Below are 19602 nucleotides of genomic sequence, written 5' to 3'. Positions count from 1 at the left end.
TATTGCGTTATTCGGGGTAGCCCCAGTGGACACCTCTCTTAGATGGTGGGAATCTAGAATGTTGGCCTTCTGCTCACTTTTGGCCAGGAGACTGATATTGTTTAAATGGAAGGACCCAAATCCGCCTACATACAGTCACTGGATGGGGGAAGTCATGTATCATATTAAACTGGAAAAGATCAGATATACTGTCCGAGGATGTACGGAAAAATTCCATACTATTTGGCAACCTTTCTTAACCTTTTTTGAAGACATGGAAGCTGACAGCATGACTATGTAATGAGCCTTTTTACCACTTCATTGTTGTTTTTTTTATTTGAAAAATGCAAAATGTATCTATCTCCTAATGTTTGGCGATTTAAAAGATTTAAGATGTTTATATGTCTGGTATTGGGGTGGGGGAGGGTGAGGAGGGAGGGATGTGACTCAATTTATTTTCTTTCCTTTCTGTTGGTCCTTTTTTAGACCTATGGCTGTAAAATTAAAACTTGAAATAAAAAAAACCTTGGTCAAAAAACAATTATGTTTTTAAATTGCAGGAAATTACAGCAAATGGCTTTCTTTATTGCAAATAGTTTTTGTCACCCAGACGGAGGGCACAGCCCCCCTATGGACCACCCCCTAGTTGATACCCAGCACCATCTTGTGGTCTGGGTTTGGATTATCTGTTCAAATTAGGGCCGGTCAATTAATCAAGTTTACATTTCAATTATTTTGGCTTCCCACGATCACGAAAACAAGATCATCATGATAAAACGGTTGTTGTGATGCATGCCACTTCGCTCTCATTTTGTCTTCCTTCACCCTCTCCCAACCAGTAGTTTCAGCTTGTGTTGAGAGGGAGGAGGGAGCCACAGCCCTTTGCTTAGTTATCAGTTATCAGTTATCAAAATAATCTGGATTATGATTTTTGCCATAATGCTCGTCTTAGTTCAAACTGGATCTAGTTTGACTGAACACAGTGGGCTCATTGTTGTACAAGAAGTTCATGTGGGTAACTGTTAACATTTCTCTACAACATGTTAATATCTGATTGGAGTGATACTGGCTTTTTGTCATAGCAGTGATGTCACCCTAAAAGTACTAGGCCTAAAAATGTATGCATGACAGTGGCGCTACTCAGGGATGCGTTCTTCATGGGACGGGGTTGCACTCCGTGCACCCAAAGATTTGAGCAGAAGCGCGTGCACGCCACGCCACGCGCGTGCACACAGGAATGCGCTGCACTCGCCAACTCTCTATAAGTACCCACCTGGGCTACTTTGCATATCAATAGCGCCGGTCGTCAGGTGTGTTAAATACGTTCTCAGATACATTCACACCTAACTTGGGAATGAAATGTGTTACATTCCATGCGTAGAGGCTATTAGGCACTGTCTTTAGTCTGTGCTTAAGCGAGGGAACATTTATGCGCATGCGCGGGAGCGTGCATGCACGTGGCGTCATTAGCGTACGTGCAATCAGAGTTGATATGAGGAACGCACCTCTGGCGCTACTGCCGTTGCATTAGTGAATAACCATTGAGCAGCACACTACCTCAATTGGCACATTTCCATCAAGTGTGTAAACGAAATGCATGCATCATACTTTCAAGAAGCAAAGTTTTTGCACAAGTTTATTAATTTCGCTCAACCTCAAACTAGATGTTAGTCGACCACCAACATTTGCAAATTAAACAAACCCCAGCCCTACGTGGTACTGACCTGCAGAGCAGGCAGGTATTTGGGCAGTTCCTTCTTCAGCTCCACAGGGGAAATTGGCGGAGAGTCCGGGATGTAGTTCTCCTCTGGCGTGGGGGAGCGGGAGTGGGTCTGTGACTGAGGGGTGGGTTCTCCGTCTCCCAGCTCATCACCGTCCTCCTCCACGTCGTCCTCGTCCATGTCCTCACCGCTCTCCTCCGTAGTGTCATGGTCAAAGCGGGACTCTGGCACTTAAAGAGAGTGATGTCACTTTAATAATGATACCAAACACCATAATGATCTGTCATTTTAGTTGCCAAAACAATAAAAGAATATGCGACAAAAACAAAATTTTCACAATTCTCCAAATCATTCGATTTCCAATTTAAATTTGATTTCTGATTTTAAGGACACGACTATTATTGAACACTCATTTAAATGTATTCTTTTAAAATTTCCATTTTGAATGTAATTCTTGTACCGAAGAAGTAGTATGTTTTGACATTTTACATGCTCATGTATTTGCAGTTGTGAAGTGAATCTAAATGACTACTCAACCGTGGCTGTTTTTAACTATGAGTGAACACGACACTAACTTTCTCTAGATATTAACGTTTGAAAACATTGTTCCTCTGAAAACTTTAAATGGATTTATATGGTTCTTCATCTGAGGTACTCAATTGTTCCACCAACAGTCCTCATGATCAGCTGAAAGGGTTTGTGGTGTGTGTACCTGTGGGAATATGGGTGCCATTCTCCCTCTCCTCTTCAAACTCCTCAGACTGCTCCTCATCACTCACGTCTTCTGAAAAAGACAATGTGTGTGTGTGTGTGTGTGAGCTCAATCACCACTGACTTGCATTTAAGACAAAAACACAGACAACGAAAAGTCTCTCCCCACATGATGTAACAGTGCCACCTACTGAGTTTATAGTAACGTCACAGCTAGGGACGGGCATTACAATATTCAAATATTCTATTTAAAAGATTTTGATCAATCGTTTAAACAAACTATCCCCCCAGGGCGAATGGGTGGTGTAGCGGAGATTGCGCTTGTCACCAATGCAAGAGACTCCGGTCTTGACTCCCAGAGTCGGCATTGCCTGCGGCTTGGGCCAGTCGTCATACTATCTCAATTGGCAGAGGTAGAGGGTGGAAAGTCGATGGGTGGGGATTGGACGTTGTGGACAGCGACTCCTACAGCTCGGTTGGGTGACGCCTGTACAGCAGAGACAGGAAGTATCGGGGGCAGCGTGAGAGTCCGCGCTGTCTGGTGAAAAGATGTGACAGGCTGCCGGAGTACCGGAGGGGACACGTGATGCAAGGCTTCTATCCTCACTACAGCCGACCAGTGGGAGGCATAGTCTAGCAACGTTCAAGACAGGGGAGGGGAAAATTGGCAATACGAAATTGGGATGGGAGAAAAATAGAAAAATAAGGAGAAAAAGTGGATAAAAAAAAAATAACTATCCCCCCAAAAAGGAAAAAAGGGAAAAAAAAGAAAAAGGGAAAAAAAGTATAAGGTAGAAGGGCTTTTGTGAGCAATCCCCTTCACTAAAACATAATCAGAATTGTGACTGTTCATTCATTAACCAAATAAATAAGGAAACCAAATCCAAAAACATCTGGCAGGCTGAATCAGTACAGTTGACAAACAAAACCATCAGCCATTGTGGTTTAAAATAGTCAAATAACAACGCCCGTCCCTAATAGCAACCTTGCGATTGCGAATACATTAGTTGAGCCACACTAAGACAATATCATGGCGAGTCCTGCACAGGTCATTGTAGTACAAGAATGAGAAGAATTATCTCTACCTGCGCTCTGGTCAGACCTCACAGACCTCACAGACCCTGAGGCAGACTCCCCCTCCTCTCCCTCAGTCTGGCTGCTGGACTCATCTTCATCATCATCCTCTTCGTCATCGTCGTCATCGTCCGAGGCAGATCCAGATCCTGGAGGATCCCCCAAATTACAGAATTAAGAAATGGATGACAATAAATTACAGAGTTAATGTACAACAAGAATTTCGATTGCAATAGTAACGCATAAGATAATCTACATACGTTTTCTATTGGTCTTGTATGACGTCACTCAACAGAATATGGACAAATATTGTTGTCTTATTGTGAATGTCTCTGGCAGCTCTGTGCTGCAATAGTATGTTGAGAGTATCAGATTGGCACATTCACTGTCAAGTCACTGTAACAAATTAAACCAATATCCAATCAATCAAACTCATATGATAAACTTAGCGTTTTTATAAAGCCAACACCAAATCAGTAATTACACTATTATTAGAACATTATCCAAACCCTTGACCGTAGGAGAATACTGGGCCCTAATTTATCAATGATGCGTAGAAAGTGTTCTATTTTTGTTCCTAAGCATGGAATTTAGAATGTCTCTACGCAAAGAAAAATCGGGATTGATCAAACGTGCGTACACAGGTCCTACGCACACCTGCAAGTACTCCGTGTTGATAAATGCCACTTGTTCTATGCTCCGCGCTCGTGCACGATTTTAAGTATTTGCATACAGAACCGCCTCTAATTAACCATATATGGTAATGAAACACCCTATATGAAATGAAACATTACAATTTAATTCAATACAATGCGTGCCTTCCTCCCGGTCACGAGCAACGGTATGTATCAGGCAAATGCGCATCGCAACATTGACTGAGTGGAATCCCTTTCTATTCACATAACTGAATTTGTGATGGAGCTTTGACAGCTACATGAGTGGTACTATTGCTCGATCCATCTCCAATATCACGAATCGATGGACCATGCCGGTGGCCAAAGACACGAGGGTGGAGAGGACTTGAATGTGCACTGCATGGGGATGGCATGTGCGTTTTGTTCCACGCTCCAATTTGGGTCCCAAATTGCAGTAGAAATCAAGGAGAATGTGTCTCGGACATATTATGTTCTCTCGGCCATTAGACTGCCCTTCATTCATTCATTCATTCATCCCTATCTGCTATCTCTGAAAACAGATCCCCGTGGAGCGCAGTCAGTGCACCCCGTAGTATTCCGATAACGCTATATTATAAACCATGCAGCATTCATTCGGAAAGAAAGACCTATTCCAAATGCTATTTATAGGGTTTGACAATAATTACACTAATGTCGCTATTTTACTATTAACTATAATGAATTACGGATCATACAGAACACGTCAGTGTTGAAACTAATGCATGAAAGTCCGTCTCATGGTGCGTGCATTCTTCATATTCTACAGCTTGGTGACATATACGCATGGTCTGAGCTGTGCGTAGATATACGCACAATCTCAAGCACACGTTCATTTTCCCACACTTTGCTTAGAAATGATCGTACGCACGGTTTACGCACATACGGTATCTGTGCGTACGCACCATTGATAAATGAGGGCCCTGGTGTTTTTCCCTCATGCTGTCCACACTTCATAGTCTGCTTTAGATGAAGTCTGTGAGGAGTGTGGCTTTAATTGCTTTTGGTACATGGTGCATTAGATTGGTGGTTCACAGTGGCTGGTTAAAAATTCACGTTGTTTTCACTATATTACCAGCCATGCCATATGGATTTTTAGAACAGGAAAAACAACTTCTAAACAACACCAGCGACAGCCCAAATCAGGGCTCGAAATTGCGACCGAATTGGTCGCATATGCGACTGAAATTGTATCTGTGCGACCTCAAAATATAATTGGGAGCATTCATGCGACCTCCTCCTCCTCCCTCCCCGAACATCCCTTTCTCTGTCCATTCACTAGTTTGTCACTCAGTATGTGCCTTGTGAGTTGACAGTGACCATTCTAACCAATCAAACGTGAGCTTGACGTTCTTACCTTTAATGCCGATTTTAGATTGGTTAAGTTGACGCACACACACGCTCACACACCCTCATTGCCCCTCCCTGCCTCATTCGCACCGAAGATAGCAAGCGTGCAGGTCCTCTTTTAACATCACTGAAGCAACCATTAAACAATGGCCCAGTAAACTGTTCATTTTAGTTTAATACACAAGGCTATGTCTAACGTTATCTAGCTGGCTAGCTACTGATAGCTCATAACATAATTGAAATTCGTTTTGCAGCTGTGGCTAACGTTAGCTAGCTACCGTTATTCGGGTGGCTAACGTTAGCTACCTAAATCGATGTGATTGGCTGAGACTGTATTTTGTACAGTTGGCTGCCTGGCTGTTGTGGATTCGGGTAGCCAGCTAGCAGCTAACATCATCTCAACGTCAACACTCTGTTGACACTGAGCTTGTTTGCCGACAGCAATGTAACAACAATATGGTACGTGCGGAACCCTTATCACCAACACATAGTTCCGTGTGTGAGTTATGTTGAGCCACCACAAAAGATGAATCCAAAGTTTAATCCAGTAAGAATAGTACTAGGCTATATAACACATCTTTGCAAGTAGATTACATTAGCAAAATGCCCTTTTGACATGTAGCCTACATCTTTTTATTGACATGTAGCCTACATGAAAGTTTATTTGGAAGTATACTAAGTTTTAAAGTGGTCAGACAGTTCCCTGTGTGTGTAATACAGGCAGTCTTCACACATTCATAAATAAAACGTACAGAAAAGCTTATTGTGCACTGTAATACGTTTTGTTCAATGGGGGATTTTTTTATGTACAGAATATGGTGAAACCGTAGTATTTTTGCCCAAGGTTATCGTACCCTCAAAATGTCATACCGGCACATTCCTAGTTACACTATAGGCTACACTACTAGGTCTACACAGTTTAAGGCTACTTTCACCGTTTTACTGCATTACAGTACTGTTATATAGTCGTTTTTTTTTTAAGAAATAAAAAATATATATTACATATATATTGTTGGTGCTCCTTACATTTTGGTGGGTGCTCCTAAATTTTAGCTGGTGCACCAGTGCTACCAAGTAAAAATGTTAATTTCGAGCGCTGCCAAATATAAGCATATTTTATCTGTGGTTAATGTTGGTGGTTAATTTCTCTGCCTGGGAAGGTTGATGGGTTTAAACATCAGTAGGTGGGTTTATAGTGGGTAGGTTGTAGTAGTAACAACAATTAAAGCCAAGTAAAAATGTTAATTTCGAGCCCTGCCAAATATACGCATATTTTATGTAAGGGATAATGTATAGCTACGAGGTCATTGTCGCAAAATAATTGACCGACACGGAGTTTAAAATACCGAGCCACCTCGGCGAGGTGTTTTAAACGTCAGTGAAGGTCAATTATTTTGCGACAATGATCGAGTATAGCTATACATTATCCCACTTATTACATGGCTAACTTACTAACAATATACCTAATTCATTTTACATCGACTCGCAACACTGGTTCTGGCTCCGCTCGTCGCTCCGCCCTGTCATCGCCGGCAGCTTCCCCGGCAGCCGGCAGTGTCTGATTGCACTGATGTCAGTGGGCTTGATTGTGAACAGCTGCGCACAGCTGTCATTGTTCCACAGAGGTCCGTTATCGGGTAATATCGGACCTCTGACGCGCTATTGACCAATCACAAGCAAGCATTTCGGCGAATGTGAAAACGCCATGTAACAACTGTGGTTAATGTTGGTGGTTAATTTCTCTGCCTGGGAAGGTTGATGGGTTTAAACATCAGTAGGTGGGTTTATAGTGGGTAGGTTGTAGTAGTAACGACAATTAAAGTAGGGTTTGACCATCAACAGGTACATTTAGAGTAGGTCATAGTAGTAGTTTCAATTTGAGTTTGAGTACCCGCAGTAGGTAGGTTTAAAGTAGGTCATAGTAATAAAGATGTTTAAAGTACCGTACTTTTCGGACTATAAGCCGCGGCTTTTCCCCCCATTTTTCGACCCTGCGGCTTATATAACGGTGCGGCTTATATGTGACTCGACGTGACCAAACACGAAAATGTAAAAATCAAAATATAGCTTTTTTGACTGCATTGAAATGTTATTTATCTGTTCCCTTATTTGCTAAACTTAATACAACTTGTAAATGAGTTAATTCTTGTTATTTGTCCGACAGTATTGTGTCCCAATGCTAATTACATATGGTAATTAAACATTAAAACACCTGCGGTTTATAGTCCAGTGCAGCTTATATATGTACACATCATTCAATTTAGCTGCTGCGGCTTATAGTCCGGTGCGGCTTATAGTGCGAAAAGTACGGTAGGTTTGTAGTAATTAAGATGTTTGAAGTACCGGTATGTTGTAGTAATAAAGACATTTAAGGTTAAATGTATGCAATGGAGTTTTTGACCACTAGTTGATGAAATTGGCACTATAGCGCATGGTAGGAGAAAAAGCATCCCCGAAAATTGTATATCACAACTTTTTCAGGCATGTGCACAAGGACACACAAGCACGTGAGTGACATAGATCACAAGAAGAGTGAACTGGAGGCGTGTAAACATGCCTGTGTGCTTCAAATTCACTTTCACATTCACTTTCAACAGCGGATATGGACTTTACAATGGTTATATGAGGTAGGAAATGTATTCAGCTTGTAGACTATAGAACAATAGAAAACCATTAACCATGATCTCTTACCTATAGAGGACTCTCCTGTGCTGGTCTTTCTCTCATTGTCACTGATGTCCTGCAGGTCTGCCAGCAGGTCCTCCTTAGCAACATCACCTTTCTCCTCCTTCAGCCCTGTAGACAAAAAAAAGCTTATTGTATGGGGCGAGGGGGGGAGTTGACTATTACCATGTTTGCCTACCATTAAGGGCAAACTCACCTGCGCTTTTCCGCGTCTCACTGGGGTCCGATCTGTCCCGGGGGGCCCGACTGGGGCTGCGGCTCCGGTGACTCTTGTCGTCGTATTCGTCTGGGAGGGCCCGGTGGTGGGTTGGCACCGCTGGGAGGGTCAAGTATGTTACCGTCAATACCCAGTCACCATAACACATTATATAATCATTAGAATCTTTATTTATTTATTTTTAGAATCTTTATGAAGCCTCCACCAAAAGCATGTTAGAAAGTTTTGAGGTTATTGTGTATCTTACAGGAAGACTATTCTATCAATTCTATCCTCTCACCAGATACCAGGACTGTCACTTTTCCCCCCCAAATCAAGTATGAACGAAAGTAAAATAGAATCTGCTCAAACTTTTATGTAATCAGAATCCTCTACTAGCAAGCAGTTGAGCCGCTTGGCAGAGAGGAGAGAGAGAGAGATATGGAGAGAAGCAGACGTGTGTGTATATATATATATATATATATATATATATTGACCTTGGCGCTGTAACTATTTTTATCTATGAACCAAGGTATGTCTACGTACATAGTATATTGACATTGTTACTATGACTTCCTTTTATTCTATGAACCAATGTATGTCTACATAGTATGACATTGAGGTGCGAGTGCTCTGTGTGGTGTCAGTGTTCTATCGGTGCGAGCGCAGCCACTGACCTTCCCTGCGCCCCGAGTCGCGCTCTTTGCGGCGATCATCGGCCCTCCTCTCCCTCTCCTTGACCTCACGCTGCTCTTTTTGCTGCTGCTCGCGAATCTTACGGTCACGCTCGCGCTGGCGTTCCAGCTGCTCCAGTCTGTCCCTGTAGCCCGGGGAAGATGGGGGAATCCTGTCAGGAACGCTCCACACGGTTCCCTCAAACTGTCCATCTTGACTGGATTTGAAGATATTGGGTCCATATTCAACATGCTGATCGTGGCAGGGTGATTATCAACAATTACGCCGTCACACATTATAGCTGCGCTCATTTTAAAATTAGCTTCATTTCATTTCACATGAAAATCACAATGAAAAGACTATGCAGCTTGCTTAGAGTAAAACATGTGTTAAGAATATGTTATAGGAATGTCATGTTTTCACAAGCTTTTTGTCCCAATTTAAAAGAAAAATTCTAATTGACTAGATGCACTGTAGAAAACCATATGCACATTGTTATTAGTATTACCTGCACATGTTTTGTTTTCCCCCACCCCCAAATCAAAACCTATAGTTATACCTACGTCACTTTGAATAGTTGAATATTTTAATACACGTGCAAATATCAATATATCGATATCTTCCCATGTCACCCAGCCCTAATGTGTACAGTATGTGACCCAGCCCTAGTGTTCAGTGTGTCCCAGCCCTAGTGTGTACAGTATGTGACCCAGCCCTAGTGTACAGTATGTCTCAGCCCTAGTGTGTACAGTATGTCCCCCAGCCCTAGTGTGTACAGTATGTGACCCAGCCCTAGTGTGTACAGTATGTGACCCAGCCCTAGTGTGTACCGTATGTGTCCCAGCCCTAGTGTACAGTATGTGTCCCATCCCTAATGTGTACAGTATGTGACCCAGCCCTAGTGTGTACAGTATGTGTCCCAGCCCTAGTGTGTACAGTATGTGTCCCAGCCCTAGTGTGTACAGTATGTGTCCCAGCCCTAGTGTGTACAGTATGTGACCAGCCCTAGTGTGTACAGTATGTGACCCAGCCCTAGTGTGTACAGTATGTGTCCCAGCCCTAGTGTGTACAGTATGTGTCCCAGCCCTAGTGTGTACAGTATGTGTCCCAGCCCTAGTGTGTACAGTATGTGACCCAGCCCTAGTCTGTACAGTATGTGTCCCAGCCCTAGTGTGTACAGTATGTGACCCAGCCCTAGTGTGTACAGTATGTGTCCCAGCCCTAGTGTGTACAGTATGTGACCCAGCCCTAGTGTGTACAGTATGTGTCCCAGCCCTAGTGTGTACAGTATGTGTCCCAGCCCTAGTGTACAGTATGTGACCCAGCCCTAGTGTACAGTATGTGACCCAGCCCTAGTGTGTACAGTATGTGACCCAGCCCTAGTGTGTACAGTATGACCCAGCCCTAGTGTGTACAGTATGACCCAGCCCTAGTGTACAGTATGTGACCCAGCCCTAGTGTATAGTATGTCCCCCAGCCCTAGTGTGTACAGTATGTGACCCAGCCCTAGTGTGTACAGTATGTCCCCCAGCCCTAGTGTGTACAGTATGTGACCCAGCCCTAGTGTGTACAGTATGACCCAGCCCTAGTGTGTACAGTATGTGTCCCAGCCCTAGTGTGTACAGTATGTGTCCCAGCCCTAGTGTGTACAGTATGTGTACCAGCCCTAGTGTGTACAGTATGTGTCCCAGCCCTAGTGTACAGTATGTGACCCAGCCCTAGTGTGTACAGTATGTGACCCAGCCCTAGTGTGTACAGTATGTGTCCCAGCCCTAGTGTGTACAGTATGTGACCCAGCCCTAGTGTGTACAGTATGTGTCCCAGCCCTAGTGTGTACAGTATGTGTCCCAGCCCTAGTGTGTACAGTATGTGACCCAGCCCTAGTGTGTACAGTATGTGTCCCAGCCCTAGTGTGTACAGTATGTGACCCAGCCCTAGTGTGTACAGTATGTGACCCAGCCCTAGTGTGTACAGTATGTGACCCAGCCCTAGTGTGTACAGTATGTGACCCAGCCCTAGTGTGTACAGTATGTGACCCAGCCCTAGTGTGTACAGTATGTGTCCCAGCCCTAGTGTGTACAGTATGTGACCCAGCCCTAGTGTACAGTATGTGTCCCAGCCCTAGTGTGTACAGTATGTGTCCCAGCCCTAGTGTGTACAGTATGTGACCCAGCCCTAGTGTGTACAGTATGTGTCCCAGCCCTAGTGTGTACAGTATGTGACCCAGCCTTAGTGTGTACAGTATGTGACCCAGCCCTAGTGTGTACAGTATGTGTCCCAGCCCTAGTGTGTACAGTATGTGACCCAGCCCTAGTGTGTACAGTATGTGTCCCAGCCCTAGTGTACAGTATGTGACCCAGCCCTAGTGTGTACAGTATGACCCAGCCCTAGTGTGTACAGTATGTGTCCCAGCCCTAGTATGTACAGTATGTGTCCCAGCCCTAGTGTACAGTATGTGACCCAGCCCTAGTGTACAGTATGTGACCCAGCCCTAGTGTGTACAGTATGTGACCCAGCCCTAGTGTGTACAGTATGTGTCCCAGCCCTAGTGTACAGTATGTGTCCCAGCCCTAGTGTGTACCGTATGTGTCCCAGCCCTAGTGTGTACAGTATGTGTCCCAGCCCTAGTGTACAGTATGTGACCCAGCCCTAGTGTACAGTTTGTGTCCCAGCCCTAGTGTACAGTATGTGACCCAGCCCTAGTGTACAGTATGTGTCCCAGCCCTAGTGTGTACAGTATGTGTCCCAGCCCTAGTGTACAGTATGTGACCCAGCCCTAGTGTACAGTATGTGTCCCAGCCCTAGTGTACAGTATGTGACCCAGCCCTAGTGTACAGTATGTGTCCCAGCCCTAGTGTACAGTATGTGACCCAGCCCTAGTGTACAGTATGTGTCCCAGCCCTAGTGTGTACAGTGTGGCCGGTGGTCACCTCTCTCTGCGGGAGTGAGCTCTGGCCTGCTCCCGTCTCTTCTGTCTCTCCCAGTCTCTGCGGACCTTGTCCTCATCCCACTGACGCTTCCTGCGCTCGCTCTCGCGCTCTTTGTCTTTGTCTTTCTCTTTGGGCCGGATGTGTTTTCCTGCTGTGGAAGGAGTTCAAAGGGATGAGTGGTGTAGAATGGTGCAGCTACAGTGTTAACGTGCAACGGCCCGGCCCCTCTTGAGGACGATTTGCCCACCGGCGAAACGCGCCACTATTTTTTACTACAATATTATATATATTAATATTAATATTCTATAATATAATAATATATATATATATATAATATAATAATATTAATATATATATAATTAAAGCCCTATTTGTTGCCTGTCGATTGCCATTTCAGGCGAAATGAAGGTGAAAAGTCACGAGCGAAAACAGGAAGGGAAAAAACTGCAGAATAAATTGAAGTCAATGAGGAAAAGGTTTATTGGCGAGCTTTTTTTCCCTCCAGTTTACCAAAATCGCTCCTAATCACTCATTTCTGAAAGGATTTTTATGAAATTTGGACATGTACTACATAAGACGCCAGGATATGGACCCAGGGTGTTTTCCAGCTCATAGCAATTTTTGGGGAAATACTATATTTGGATATTGCAACTACTACAGAAAAACATGAGTAACACACGTTTTTCTACAACTCAAGTTCAGACCTATGTTACTCTATTTCATTAGCACTAGAAGTGATCTTTCTTTATTGTATCAGAAACTTCAGAATGTTATCTTTCAAAAGAAACAAGGCTTATGCATAAGTATAAAGTATAGTATTTTCTGGTTTGCAAAAAAAGTATGCAGTCCTCAAACTAAAACAAAAATGGCCACTTTTTGGGGCGCCTGTTAACACTTTCTGCGCCAATCACATAATATTAACGTGTTTGCTCGCCAGCGGTTGAGCGCCAAACACGTAATACTACGTGTTTAGACCTTTGATCTTTCTCCTCTGATCCCTGTTCTTTTTTTTATCATCCACTTTTTCTCCTCTTTTTCTATTTTTCTCCCATCCCAATTTAGCCGTGCCAATTCTCCCCTCCCCTGTCTTGAACGTTGCTCGCATGTGCCCCCCACTGGCCGGTTGTAGGGAGGATAGAAGCCCATCGCATGTCCCCTCTGATACATGTGTAGGCAGCCAGTCGCATCTTTTCACCTGCCAGCGCGGACTCTCATTTGGCGAGGAATAACGTGTAGGAGGCTCACACTGCCCCCGCCATTTTCCTGTCTCTGCTGTGCAGGCACCCCAACCGACCTGTTGGAGTCGCTGTTTACAACGTCCAGATTACTACCCATCGACTTCCCACCCGCTAACTCTGCCAATTGAGTTAGTATGACGGCCGGCCCAAGCCGGAGGCAACGCCGACAGACTGATTCGATACCGGTGTCTCGTGCGTTGGTGACAAGCGCAATGTCCGCTGCGCCACCCAGCCGCCTAATCTGATCCCTGTTCTAAATCATCATCCGGGTCATTCTAGCCGTCCATGGGTCGTTGGAATTGGAATTGCAATGCCGATCGAATATCACTAGGTGGCAGTATCTCCTACCTTTTGAACTCTGATAGAAAGGCAACAGGATAGTAAATGAATGCACCGGACTACCGAGGCTCGCTCTGTGGGGGAGGAGCTCTTCCAAAGCCATCGCTAGCAGATCTGATCGCCTCAAAACCTATAGTGTCCCGTAAACACGTGTAATTACATATATGTCTGTATTACACACAGAGGGAACTGTCTGACCACTTTAAAACTAAGTACAGAATATAAAATACTTCCAAATAAACTTTCATGATTATGAATATGTAGGCTACATGTCAAAAGGGCATTTTGCTAATGTAATCTACTTGCAAAGATGTGTTATATAGTCTAGTACTATTCTTACTATATTAAACTTTGGATTCATCTTTTGTGGTGGCGCAACATTATTCACAGACGGAACTATGTGTTGGGGATAATGGTTCCGCACGGACCATATTGTTTGTTACATTGCTGTCGGCAAACTCGCTCAGAGTGTCAACATAGTGTTGACATTGAATTGATGTTAGCTGCTAGCTGGCTACCCGAATCCCCAACAGCCAGGCAGCCAACCGTACAAAATACAGTCTCAGCCAATCACATCGATTTGTACAGTTAGTTAGCTCCACTCCATTGCGAATTAAAAGTTAGCCAGCCAGGACAGCCCGTATTAGCAAGCTACAGTTGCTAGGTAGCTAACGTTAGCCACCCAAAGATCGGTAGCTAGCTAACGTTAGCCACAGCTTCAAAAACTAATTTCAATTATGTTATGAGCTATCAGCTAGCCAGCTAGATAACATTAGACAACGCCTTGTGTAGTAAACTAAAGTGAATAGTTTACTGGGCCATTGTTTAATGCTTCAGTGGTGTTAAAAGAGGACCTGCACGCTTGCTATCTTCGGTGCAAATGATACGGGTCTGTGACAAGACAGGTCTGTGAGGGGGAGGGCACTGCGAGCAGCGTGTGTGTGCGTCAAGCTCACGTTTGATTGGTTAGAATGCCCTTTTTCATGATATTTGACGCCTCTGTTTCAATCTACAAATCATATTATACCAGGTAGCCAATTCCGTCAGACTCCAAATCAAAGTGACAAAAAAAAGAAAAAAATACCGAAATCCGCCTGGAGACGGAACGCTTTAATGCATGGGTTCTAGTTAGTAGCCTAGCTGCCGAGTTTTGAATGAGTTGGAGTCGTTCTGTGTTTTTTTTGGGAGGCCAGTGAGGAGTGCATTACAGTAGTCAAGTCGGCTTGAGATAAAGGCATGGATCAGTTTTTCAGCGTCTTTTTGGTTTATGAACGGCCGCCGTACCTTAGCTATGTTTCTAAGGTGGAAAAATTATGTTTTTGTCACCTTGTTGATGTGATTTAAAGCTTAGGTCTGAGTCTATTATAACACCAAGACGTGTAACTTCGGGGTTGATCCAAGGAGTAAATTGCCCCATATTGCTCTGTAACATTTATCTTTTTGTTATAGGAGTAATAAACGTGTAATAAACTACAGTGTGTAGAAACAAAAAAATAATTCCATGTTGAACTACAAGTAGTGTGTCAAATGAGCCACACCATTGTCTCCACAGCTATAATACAGAACACATACACAGCTCTGCAAACATCGTGAAACACCGCGGACATGACTATTTTAAGCTGGCCTTCTAGCGGCAGGGATGGGGGTTAATCGTGGCGCTGAAAAGTGTTAAGAGGTTAACCTCTTAAGCCCGGAGCCATATTTTCTGAAAATCCGCCGAAAATACATAACTAAGTAAATGGAATATTGGTCCACTTCTACAGGGGCCATTAGCATGTTCGTGGTATCTAGGGACATCTATGGACCTCAGTGAATGTATTCCCAGTGTCAGAGATGTGTCTATTACTAGGCTTGCTTAAATTGTGATGAAACAAAGGAGAATATGAATTATGATTTTTCTTTGCATCTTTGACAGTGAATAACACCATGCAAAAAATGACCAAACATGAAAAACTGCCACTGAGCTAGGGTTGCACGGTATACCGGTATTGGTATAGTACCGCGGTAGTACTAGAGTGTTTGAAATTATACTATACTGCGTTTGGGGAAAAACTGTACTTTTTTTTTTTTTCATTTATGCATGCGAATGCCTTCCTATTGGAGCACAGCGCTGCTGTCAGTGGTGACGTTGCGCTAGTTTACCGGAAGCAACCTTCTGGAATGAAGAACAACAAACTCTAGTTGGGACGGGAGCTGGCATGGCTCGTCCGGCGAGTGTTGGCATCGGTGGCACGACTGCAGTGCTGATGGGGGCTGCTGTGGCGCACAGCGTTGGTTGTCGTGGCCATCGGCAGTCGCGGTGAGGATCTTTGTTGATTGGCGTTGGCTAGCTGGCTTTGGCTAGAGTTGTGGTTCGCTAGCTGTGTGGGCTAACGTTGGCCGAGTTTACTCTGGCAGTGTGTGCTGGCTAGCTGCCGTTGGTCAATAAAGATCCTCACTGCAATTAGTTAGTTATCATAACCATCGGCAGTTGCAGTGGGGATCTTTGTTGATTGGCGTTGGCTGGCTGGCACATTTTGCATAGGGGGAACTCGGCTGACGTTGGCTTGTGTAGCTGGCGAGCTGTAGTTCTAGTTGGGGCTGGCTAGCTGGCGTTGATCAGTGGGGATCCTCGCTGCGTGGCTCAGGGGTAGAGCGGGTCGTCCAATGATCGAAGGGTTGGTGGTTCGAATCCCGCTCAAGCCCATGTCCATCCCACTGCCGTTGTGTCCTTGGGCAAGACACTTAACCTACTTGCCTCGTATGAATGTGTATGCATGTGAATGAATGTTGGTGGTGGTCGGAGGGGCCGTAGGCGATGATTATTCGCCACGCTTCCGTGAGTCTGCCTCAGGGCAGCTCTGGCTGCAATTGTAGCTTACCACCACCGGTATGACTGTGTATGAACGAATAATGGACTCTGTAAGCGCTCTGGGGTCTCTGGGGTGTCACGAAGAGCGCTATATAAATCCAATCCATTATTATTATTATTGATGGTTGTGGTGGCTGGTGTTGCGTGCTGCGGTGGCTCCTGTCAGTGCTGTGGTCGTGCCGTTGATGCCAACGTTCGTTGGATGGGCTATGCTAGCTCTCGTGACTACAGTTCCTTATACGAGCATTAGAAAATGTCCACAATGCTATTCGCAAGAATAGAAAATAAATTGAAAAGCCTAATAATAAGCTATACATAGCCTAAACTGCCGTGTTGAAAGCTAGTAAACACAGCATCTCTATGGCTTAGTCACAAACGTGATTTATACAGAGACATTTGACAATAGACCTATCTCAAACCCTGCCCTCTTTTCTTGATCCTCCAATCACAACTGTCGCTTACCTCGGACAAACAAGTTTGTAAGCGACAGTTGTGATTGGAGGATCAAGAAAAGGGGCAGGGTTTGAGATAGGTCTATTGCCCATTAATGGTTCATACATACTGTATAAAGTAGGGGTGGACGGTATAAACGGTATACGGTATAAACGGTATGAATTTGCTCTACGGTATGGATTTTGACTATACCGTGTAACCGGTAGTGCAGCTCTAAAATAGCAATGACGTCATGTAACCACAGCGCGACTATTTCAATCGCATTTGCCCCTAAAAATAGATCGAATTAGTCATAGATAATAGATATGTGCAAACTGGAAAAAGTTATTTAGGAGGCTTCGCGCAGTGGGCGCACTGGGCGTGTCAACACGCAATTGTCATTTCATAATAAACACATATCACCGCGGCGCACAGCAAGTTTCAATTTCAGTTCCTGGCATTTTTAACCAGTGGAGAAAGGTAAGAGATCTTACCTATCGTTTTTCTTATATGAATTATTCTACGTTAATAAAACATACCTGGTGATCAACTACAGTTTGCTGTAAACATTATGATATGTGTGTAGTGTTATGATAACGACGGGAGGACGGCTGCAGCAGTGGATTTGCGAAATAGCATGCAGCTGCAGAGCCTGGCTCTTTCAGGTCTGGTCACAGGTCCGCTCAACAGCGCCCCCCCACCAAACGGCTGAACGACCTGAAAGAGCCACTGGCTCTGCGGCTCTGCAGCTACATATGCTTCTAGCAAAATCCAGCCCCGCTGTTTGCAATGGGAGCAGCACGGAGTCTCGACTCGGGACTTATTTTATTTGGAATATAATGACTTTATACGCAAAAGTAGCCTAGTTTTAAGTTAAAATATTATAAATCTACATGCCTTGAGGATGTCATTCTTTATATAGCCTGACTATCAGGCAAAAAAAATTATTCTAACGGAAACACTGATACCGTGATATATACCGTTACCGTCTATGCTTCAAATTATACCGTGATATAAATTTTAGACCATACCGTCCACCCCTAGTATAAAGACAACGGAAATCTATTTTATTTTTGTTAAACAGCCTACAATATGACATAACCTAGTTCTAGATTATGATAGGCTATAATCAGTCTCACTCATCAAAATGTTTTCTAGGTAACTTATGGTATCTCAAACTAATTAGGCCCTCTGCTATGACAAATGTATAATAATTAGTGCTGTCAAACGATTAAAATATTTAACTCGATTAATCGCATGATTGTCCATAGTTAACTCGCGATTAATCGCATTTTATTTTTATTTTATTTTTTTTACCTTAAACAGATCTTTTTCAAGTTCCAAGTTTTAATACTCTTATCAACATGCGAGTCAACAAATGCTTGCTTTGTGCAGCCATTTAACACAAAAGGATGACCCTCATGCATTGCAAATTTGCATCAAATTCAAAACAGAGTGATGCACAAAATAACTTAAAAGAAAATAATAATTTAAAACAATGAATAAAGTGTGCATGAAATAATAGGGGAAAGAAAACGTTAGGAACTTGTTACATTCACACACACAAGGGCTGATGAATCACACACCCCCCTCTCTCCCTCACACACACTCTCACAGCTCTTTTTCTCTTTTGCCCCTTCCTCATCTCTCTCACCCCCCTCTCTCTCTATATCTCACACACACACACACACACACACACACACACACACACACACACACACACACACACACACACACACACACACACACACACACACACACACACACACACACACACACACACACACACACGCACACACACACACACACACTTCAGAAACAAACATAGTATCAATGAGAGCATCAATAATACACCTGAGTGAAGTCTAGTAAAAAAAAAAAAAAAAAAAAAAATGTTTTAGTTAATCTTGAGTTAAAAAAAATTGTGGCATTAATAGAATCGGGAGTTAACGCGATATATTTGACAGCCTTAATAATAATACAACCATACTTTTTCTACACCTTGAATTTTTTTTTAACTACAGAAGTCTGCTGCATTTGGCTCACAGAGTGACTCCCCCCACTCAGAAGCAACCTAACCTCCGCTTTTTTTGAGCAGCATATAAAGTACACAAATTAGTCCAAAGATGATAAAAGGCTCAACAGGGCAGTCGCAGAGTTCATCTGTATGGACCAAGTTCCAATATATATACAGTTGAGAAAGCTGGGTACAGAAACCTTGTACAGCAACTGTTTTGAGTGCAAAAAAAGTTCTCCAGCATTTTGAATACCATTGCTTTTAATTAAATTGATTTATTCTTGTCATTGTTGTGTTTTAAAATAAAGAACAATAATGACATCTGAGAGTTTTTCCCTGATTGAGGAAAAGTATCGAAAGTATCGAAAAGTATCGAAATTAATATTGGTATAGTATCTAAACTAAAATGTTGGTATCGTGACAACCCTACTGAGCTCGTTCAGTACCTTCTTGAGATCACGTGTACAAAACATCTAAGGAAATGAATAAAGGGAAGATGATTAAAAAGAAGGTTTTGTAGATACAGTACTGAATTCTCCCATCCGGACCAATGCAAGTTGAAATATTATTATAGAATATAGAATAGCAGGCTTATAAATGACCTTATTATAGCCAATTCGCACATTTATGGATTGTGCCAAATCTTATCTTTCAAATGCCCAAGTTCAATTTGGATTTAGTATCACCAGGCGTGCATAAGAACAGATAATGAAATCTACTGTATGTACAGTAG

The 19602-nt window shown here is 43.4% G+C and overlaps 1 protein-coding gene across 4 annotated transcripts in view; it reads right to left on the bottom strand.

Moving 5' to 3' along the window:
* Positions 1-19602, bottom strand: part of cdk11b (cyclin dependent kinase 11B) — a 66591-nt gene that overhangs the window by 37212 nt on the left and 9777 nt on the right. For 2 of the 4 annotated variants that reach the window (XM_084333951.1, XM_084333954.1), the window contains 7 exons: positions 11993-12143; positions 9065-9279; positions 8388-8507; positions 8198-8302; positions 3497-3634; positions 2413-2484; positions 1704-1930 (listed from right to left, as the gene is read on the bottom strand). In XM_084333951.1, coding sequence (XP_084190077.1) covers positions 1704-1930; positions 2413-2484; positions 3497-3634; positions 8198-8302; positions 8388-8507; positions 9065-9279; positions 11993-12143 — 1028 coding nt within the window. The remainder of the gene's footprint in view (positions 1-1703; positions 1931-2412; positions 2485-3496; positions 3635-8197; positions 8303-8387; positions 8508-9064; positions 9280-11992; positions 12144-19602) is intronic. The other 2 variants (XM_084333952.1, XM_084333953.1) reach the window with 2 other exon arrangements.

The sequence above is a fragment of the Notolepis coatsorum genome, assembly GCF_963971535.1.
Source record: "Notolepis coatsorum genome assembly, chromosome: 17".
Lineage (NCBI taxonomy): Eukaryota > Metazoa > Chordata > Actinopteri > Aulopiformes > Paralepididae > Notolepis > Notolepis coatsorum.
Note: the sequence above shows the minus strand (reverse complement) of the source record. Positions and strands in the feature narration are given on the sequence as shown.